General features: G+C 34.2%; 1 protein-coding gene across 1 annotated transcript in view; it reads left to right on the forward strand.

Annotated features, from left to right (window-relative positions):
- Positions 1-5,530: 5,530 nt before the first annotated feature.
- LOC111382791 (ubiquitin receptor RAD23c-like) overlaps positions 5,531-8,879 on the forward strand; it is a 6,384-nt gene continuing 3,035 nt past the window's right edge. The window contains exons 1-2 of the mRNA XM_023006827.1: positions 5,531-5,772; positions 6,871-7,032. Of these exons, the coding sequence (XP_022862595.1) occupies positions 5,707-5,772; positions 6,871-7,032 (228 nt within the window). The 5' untranslated portion in view covers positions 5,531-5,706. The remainder of the gene's footprint in view (positions 5,773-6,870; positions 7,033-8,879) is intronic.

The following is an 8,879-nucleotide window of genomic DNA, read 5'->3' on the forward strand; positions in this document are numbered from 1 at the left end:
TTTTGTAGGGAAGCCACCCCATTCTCAACCTATTATACAATTTGTCATTTTAGTATTTAGAGTGTGTAAGGTATCCCTCTCACTCTCAACCTTTTATACCATTTGTCATTCTAGTATTTAGAGTGACAATGTAATTTATGTAAGGTTGTGTCATATAATCAAAAGATTAGGGACTTTGCTTATAATTGCTCTATATTTACCCACTTAAAAAGGTAAGGATTCTGATTAATTTTTTTTTCACTCTTTAGAAAAAAACAGACAAAAAAGAAAACAAAGCAGGGAAGGAGAAAGGTAGAAGGAGAAAGGGGGGACAAATGAATATTTGTCTGATCTTTTTAAGCTTGGGATTTTCATTCCTCAATTTTTATTATTTTCAAGAGGTAAGTAATATTTATGTCACTTGAATTATGGAAAATTCGTTTAAATTTGAAGTTAGCAAGGTAGACTGTTTTGAATTAGGGTTATGGAATTTAATTATGTGTGGTGCATTTAAAATCAAAAATCGGTTAGTAGATGGTAGAAAAGGAAAGATATATTGATGGGTGATGAGATTTAAGGCCCCCGTTCTATAATTTCTTTTGACTTGTGGGTTAGTGAAAATAAATTAGATGGATTTTATGTAAGCAGAGATTAAGATAATTAAAGTGATGCTCTTAGCTAGAGAAATTGATTTGGCAGCCTATCTATATTTAAAATATATAGATGGTAGTAGGTGATGTGCATGTTTGAAGGAAGTTGAATGGGCAAGAGATGAACCAAGTTAATTAAAGAAGAATGTACGGGAAATGGATTTGGTGGACATGTCTAGTTAATTTTACTATTAGTAATGAAAAAATAACGACAAAAAGCAAATAGGAGCAATTGGCCTCTCAAATATAATATTTTGTGTGTGAATCGGGATGCAAGAGACCAAATGAGAAATTACAATAGATGACTAATTATTTAACATTATTGGGTTTGGATTCAACTAATAATATTGTTAATTCAGGAGGTGGATGTAGAAACGGAAAAACCTGTCGACCTAGCTAAATCTTTGCCAGAGAACTCGATGAGTGGAAAAACTTAGATATTTTCAAGTATCTATAAATTATGTGCAATTATGTAAATTATTTGTTCAATTATATGATTACCATGAAAGTTTCATTTACTATGATATATGTGGAATTTGAAAGATTGTATATGTTACATTTGTGAATTGGAATACGAGACATGATACTGAGATTGACTAGAAAAGTACACATGATTGTATATTTCTTCAAGTTCACCGATGGGCTTTGGTCGTATTCTATACTACACTGAGGGGCATTGGACCGTGTACATATAGTTCACTGAAGAGTCTTGATCGTGTTCTAGAATTGATTATTAGAGGTCTTAAGACATACTTTCGTTCACGGAAGGAGTCAAAGGCCCATGACAAAAGTTCTTAACTCAATGGACTGACTATAGAATTCAGTCAGACGGTACATTTTTGGTTGATTACATATGGTGTGATAAGATGATATTATAAATTTGAGTTGAAGATTATATCATGACTATGAGATTATATATTTCAGTATTATGAGGATGTCTTACATCTTGACTATTATTATACGTTACTATACTTTGGATTGTTAAATGATGTAAACTCAATTTTTGATAAAAATTTATGAATGAAAAAAGTATGATTATTTTCAAACTTTTCTACTTACTGAGCTATCGACTCATACATTTTTTCATGATTTTTTCTACAAGTAACAATTGATTCTTGAGAGTTGGAGGAGCATAATGATTTCAAAGTGATAGTCACACAACATATCGAGTGATATGATTCGTTTTGATGAAGCGTGAAATAATTATGGGAAATTTTCATAAGTGAGAAATTAAGTATAGTAGATTTCAGAATTAAAAAAATAAGTTTCAAAATTCAAAAATCATATTTTTATTAAAATTTATTAATGATTTAATTAATTTAATATATTTAGATCACAGTTATCTAATTAATTAGCCATTGATTAATTTTTAGTCACAACTTATCAAATTATTGGTCGTAACTTATTTCTTGATCACAGATCGAAAATATTATAGGTCGCAGAATATTTTTCGGTCACGAATTTTTGGTCACAGTTATCTAATTAATTAGTCACAAATTAATTTTTAGTCACAACTTATCAAATTATTGGTCATAACTTATTTACTCGGTCACTGATCAAAAATTTTATTGGTCACAGAATATTTTTCGGTCACTAATTAATTAGTCACAAATTAATTTTTAGTTACAACTTATCAAATTATTGATCGTAACTTATTTACTCGATCACAGATCGAAAATTTTATTGGTCACAGAATATTTTTCGATCACTAATTAGTCACAACTTATCAAATTATTTGTCGTAACTTATTTACTCGGTCACAGAATATTTTTCGATCACTAATTAATTAGTCACAAATTAATTTTTAGTCACAGCTTACCAAATTATTGGTTGTAACTTATTTACTCGGTCACAAATCGAAAATTTTATAAGTTACAGAATATATTTCAGTCACGAATTCAAAAATTTTACAGGTCGCAGATTATTTATCGGTCACAACCACACTACCAACACAATACCAAAACCATACTACAGCCACTGCAAAAACCATGCCATCGCCGCAACAACCCAATCAGATTTCATCTCCTAGATCCCCACCTATTTCGTCGCTGTAGCAGATCCAGATCTTGGCGACACCACCGCAAAATAGATCCAAGACCACCACCACGCCACCACCGCCTGCATCGCATCCAACAACAACAACAACAAAATAATAATAAAAAAATCAGCCACTGCACCTCACGCCACTGCCACCGCACCATAGCCACCGCAACCTAACCTCGCAGCACCACTCTCTGCTTCACACCGCGACGAGGTTGGACCGCTACAAACGCCATTGATGGTGAGGCGATGGAGCTGTCTGTGGAGAGTGATACGAGAGAGAGAAGATGAAGCGAAAGAGAGAAGGGGTGATCGGCACCGGAGATGATGATGGAAGTGGTTGATTGGGGTCATCTCGCTATGCGCGACGACTCTTCTTTCAACGTATCATCACCGTGAAGTGAGAGCCCTGTAATGGTGGTGGCGATGTCATGCTACTTCGTGCGGCTTCACTCCGACGGGTTATTTTTCTGCAGAGAGATGCAATCATATACAGAGAGAGAGAGAGGGGCTGAGACGTGATATTAGAGAGAGAGGGTGGGAGAGACATAAATTAGGGTTTGTAAACTTCACCTATGATTTAATTATTAATATTTAAATATATTAATAAATTAAAAAAATCTGATATCTAAAATAGCAAACTTCACCTATGATTTATGAATTGAGATCTCTAAATCTATTAGTTTGTGTAATTTCCATTTAAAAGAATGGGTTACACCATTTTTGCCAAAAAGTGGTTAATAGATAGAGTGACAGAATATGTGTTGGTAAAATGTGATTGGATAAAAAAAAGTTGACAGTATTTAAAGCAGTCTAATGATGAACTGCCACTGACATTAAATCAATCATCATATTAAGAATTATGTCAATGTAGCATGATTCTAAACTATTTTAAGGACCTCCTTAACTAATGCACACCAAAATCTCGTATATTATGAGGGAAGGTAATGGAGTGGCGGATGGATTAACTAATGATGGACTTAACATGGACCTGATGATGATGACAATATCCAACCCAATGAAGTGAATGGATGACTAAGGGGCATCCTTCAAATGGATACAAATTCTTTATGTCAAATTTAAAAGCAACTTCTATATATTCAATTCCTCAAAAATTGTGAAGGATGTAGCACCTTCCAATTTAAGAATTAGTCTGTGTGTACAAACTAATTATTCACAAAAGAATTACAGAACACTCACATGGGATGGACGCCCACCTCGTGTGAGTAAAAAATTACAAAAAATATCCACCCACCCCCTTGTGTGATCAGGAGGAGTTCCTTGTACCCTAAGAATGATTGCCGATTTAATGCCTCTAACTTTCCTATCTCTTTTTTTATGCAAGTATGGAGGTAAGATTATCATGATCCTTCCTGTTTGTACTTCGAATAAAAAATCAACATAAAATGATTAATATACATAAGAACAAAAATTTATAAGTGAGGTTCTTCTTCACTTTTCCTATACATTTGATCCTACATGTCGAAGTGCTGAATGGTAGAGTTGAAAATTAAGATGTAAAAAATAACAGCAGTTGAACTAGTAGTATTTTCACATTACCATGAGGCAACAAAGGGATACTAGAGACATCAAGAAGGCAACAACAAAGTATGGATAAAAAAAATAAAATATGGCAACGAGAGCTTGAAGGGAAATGTAATGCAGAGTGAAAATGGACAAATAATGAAGAAAATTAAGATATTTGAGATTGTAAGGGCTCTTGGGGGTGAAAGTTAGCAGTTAGCGCGTATGCAATCAATACATTGAATTTAATTTCAATAGCATGTCAAGAGTGACAAAATAACTCATAATTTGGAACTCTTTCAAATGCCACTTTTCTCATAATTTGAAAATTTTCTTTTTTTTCTTTCATTATTTGTAAAGAACTACTTCATTACCACATATATGATCTCCAATCCAAACTCTCGCGCATCTTATTCTACTACTAATTTTGCGGAGGATGTTGATTGTTAAATTCAGTGTAACTTTGCTACCTTTACTTGGAAAACAACCTAAAAATAATAATTTTCTTCACTACAACTTTGGGCTAATGGATGGAGATGATTTTGTAGGCTTCAAAAAGACACTTATACAATGCTCTGGGACGGACCCAGATGACTTGGGTTAGGGGGTCAAAAATAAAATTTATAGGGTAACTTCTAATTAAAAAAAGCTAAGCAAAAATTATTTTTCCCCCAAAAACACAAAAAAAATAAAATAAAATGTGCTTGCTCAACATAGAATGAAAACAAAAATAGCTAATTAAATTGGTAAATGACAAATTTAAGAAACGATTAGGTACGACAAAATACAATATTTTGACGAGTTCAACCATAGAATAGAGTACCCGATCAACTCATCTTTAGGGTCTAGATGTACTTGACTATCTCCATTCTTAGAGTCGAGTTGTTTTCTAATATGATCAATTATATATAATCACCCACCTCAAACAGTGAAGTTTCAAGAAGTGCGAAGGAAGCTTCAAACTCATATGGATCATTAGTGGAGAACAGGACTTGAGACGTTCAAAATGCTCAATCAATGTCGACTATAAAATAGTGCTATTTGTCAAAATATGAGACAAGAAACGTGATGGTATCACGTTCGCTATCTATGTCCCCAATTACTAAATTCCCGTTTGGCCCCCATTACTTTTAATTTTATTACATTTTATTTTTCTCTCTCATATTTTCAACCACATAATATTTCATAAAATAATGTTATACATAAATAAAAAACTTTTCTTTATTTTTCAACCACTCATTTTTCAAAAAAAATACTAATTCATCCATTTTTATTTCAACAAAATAGGGCGGAATGGGGCTAATATTGGAGCATCTCACCCGGAGCGGGATAATGCGGACCAAAAAAAGGCATACCTACCTATATATATAAACTTCCATTTTCCACACCCGCGATATTTTCTCTGAGAGGCTGTCTCTGATAGCCCCACACTCATATACATTGCCGGCGGCGACAGAATCAAGCGACGTCATTTTCCGACGGTCGTACGTGAACAGATAGTATAAGCCAGAAGATGAAGATTTTCGTGAAAACCCTAAAAGGCACGCACTTCGAGATCGAAGTGAAACCCGAAGACACCGTACAGCCCCTTTTCTCTCTTTCACGCTTTCTTTATGCATATATATTATGTGATGAAGTGTAGGAGAATATGTTGAACTGAATTATTTCTTGAATTTCCACCGATTAGAGTAGAATTAGGTTTTTGGTATTGCTATCGTTTTTCGGATTCTAGGTTTTCTATTATCATGTCCGGATTTTTTTCTGTAATTATCACTATTTTGGTCTTGAAATTCGATTCTGTTTCTTCTTCCCCAATGGCTTATTGCCTTGAATTTTTAGGTGTCAGTATCGATTTAATATATGTATGGTGGTGTTACCACGTGCTATTGCTCGCGGAACTTTCCATCAAACTGTGTTTACTCTTTTGACTATGCTGACAGACAGTTAAATTTCGTGTTTAGGAGGGACTTTAAAACGATAGTTTTTAGTGTTAATTGAAGTCAGAGTGGAAGGAAGCGAAGTGGAGAGAAAGAAAAAGAACAGGTGGTAATTGGCGTTTACACTTTAGCATAATTGCCCAGCAAAAAAGTTACTGATACAGGTCCCACAGCTCTGAGTACCACTCAATCCTCTTCAACCTGCTTCTAAGAAACAGAAAAGCTTTCGAAATTCTTATTTGACTGGGTTTAAATGTTCATTCTTCTTTAATCCATATGTACCGTCGATATAATCTATATATTAAAATGGTCTTTAACCTTTTGCAAGTTCATAAAGGGAGCTGCTTTGCAGGAACAAGCATTTCTTTGTTAGGACAGATGATTAGTAACAGAAACCTATCTACTTTTACTGCAGACAAGTGTAATAATAGAGTAAGAGGCTGAATCAGCATTTATCTGTTGGTGAAAATCAGCTTCGCTATATCTCATTTAACTAATACTCAACATGCTATAATATTTGATGTGCTAAACATGGTTTTGAGAATATGTTCATTTTACTCTGTAGATTTTGCATTTTATGTTATCCACCTTAATTCTGAGCGCCTTGTACTTAAAATGATAGTTGACTGTCAACTATTTGCAATGGGAATAGTGACTGCCAGCCTGCAACAGCTGCATAACTTTGTGTATTCAACTTTTTGGTTATCTGTTAATTTGATCTATTCTTGGTGGTTCATTAGGTGGCAGATGTGAAGAAGACTATAGAAACATGTCAGAGTTCAGATGTCTATCCTGCTGCTCAGCAGATGCTTATTCATCAGGGGAAAGTTCTTAAAGATGAGACCACGCTGGAGGAGAATAAAGTTGCTGAAAAAAGTTTTATTGTCATTATGTTGAGCAAGGTACCTATTGCCAAATTATTGGGGTTGTGTCTGCATTTCACTTAGCTTTATCATATATAAAGAAAAAGGTATCAATTTCATTTGTGTAGTCACTGTATTGAATTTCGCTACTCATTATGTTTGCACTGTTCAACTATTGTAGAACAAGGCTTCGTCAAGTGCAGCTTCAACTGCATCTACTGCTACTTTGAGTAATGTGAGTGCATCTGACTCAATTTTACTTGGTATTTGGGTAGTATAGTGTTAGCATGTCTTTTAGCCCCTATTTGAGCTCCATTCTTTAAAAACTCTTTTTCAACCACATATTCTCCTAATAAAATAATTTGACACTTAAATCCAAAACTTTTTCCTACTTTTTAACCACACATATCTAAAAAATCAATATTATAAAATCTAGTTTCCTTATTTCAAAATTTAAATTTTCCTTTTGTTTTTATCCATTATTTTGGGAAAAGGATGGATACAGATTGGTCACTATTGGGAAAGGGATGGATAAATATTAAATATTGTATGCACACAATTACATACTCTTTAGCAAGCTTAATGTCTTTTTCTTTTAGTATGTTAATTATTATGTTCATCTTTGCACTCATTCAACCATTCATGCAAATGCTGATCTAAAGGGGAACAAGCTAGGATCATCTGCCCCCAAATTTGAAGATTTTTATTTTAATATCCTCGTGGACTTTGACTCTGTGCAAACCCCCTCCCACAGACATCTTCATACCCTACTTTCCCCTGACAAGAACAGAAATCCTGTCAAAAGTGTTAATAAAATTGATAAATAGCTGCCCCCACCATGGGGAAAAAAAGTTACCTAGATATTTTGCTGCCCTATAAGTAAATAGTAAATACTTAGTCTGTGTGTGATTCCCATTATCTTCAAAACACATTTTTCTAAATCTTTTTTTCAACCACATACTTCAATAAAATAATATTACACGCAAACCCAAAACTTTTCCTTATTTTTTAACCACACATTCTCAAACAATCTACAATTCCAAAATGCCTTCTCTACAAAAAATGGTGCTCAAATAGGCACTTAATTAGTTGATTGATTTTTTCTGGTAATTTTTCAATGCTACTTGTATTTGCACGTTATTGGAATTTTAAAGTGACCTAATTTTGGATGCATTTCTTTATGATGGATTTATTCTATGTTGGCTGTCATCTGCTATAGTGACTTACACTCGTATTTATTATCTTTGCTAACATGTAAAATATAGTCATGCACCTTGGGAACTCACAAATAAAAGGTTAATAGGAGTGAGTTCTGTCTACTTTGTGTTTCTGCTTGTGTTAAGCATTGGGATGTTACTGAAGGCATTGGGATGTTACTGAAGCCTTTGGAGGACTCACAAAACTCATTTCATTTATGTCCTCAAGGTGCTTCCTGTACAAATATAGTCCCTTAATCTTACTAATGTGCCAAATACATGAGCTGGATAAAGGCTTGCATTTCTTTATGCACCATTACCACAAGAGGAGAAACTGATGTACATGTATATGTTTATATGAGGTTTGGCTTGCATGTTATTTGATTGGTGGGATGAGTGATAATTTTTTTCGTCTATTCAGACCCAACCTGCATATAATACAGCCCTGCCCACGCAGCCTGTAACGGCACCTCAGCTTCCTGCATCAACGGTGGTCCCGTGAGCTCCATCTCTATCTCTAGTTTTCATCTATGCAGGTAAAAAGTTTCTTTCCTGATTTAGATTAACCTTTTCCATTTCTATTGGATACAGTCCACAGTCTGCTCCAGCTCCAGCTCCAGCTCCAGCTCCTGCTGCTGCTCCTATTTCGTGAGTACATGTGTTCTTGAAGACATCACTTGAGACTGTTCT

The sequence above is a fragment of the Olea europaea genome, unplaced genomic scaffold (genome assembly GCF_002742605.1).
Source record: "Olea europaea var. sylvestris unplaced genomic scaffold, O_europaea_v1 scaffold256, whole genome shotgun sequence".
NCBI lineage: Eukaryota > Viridiplantae > Streptophyta > Magnoliopsida > Lamiales > Oleaceae > Olea > Olea europaea.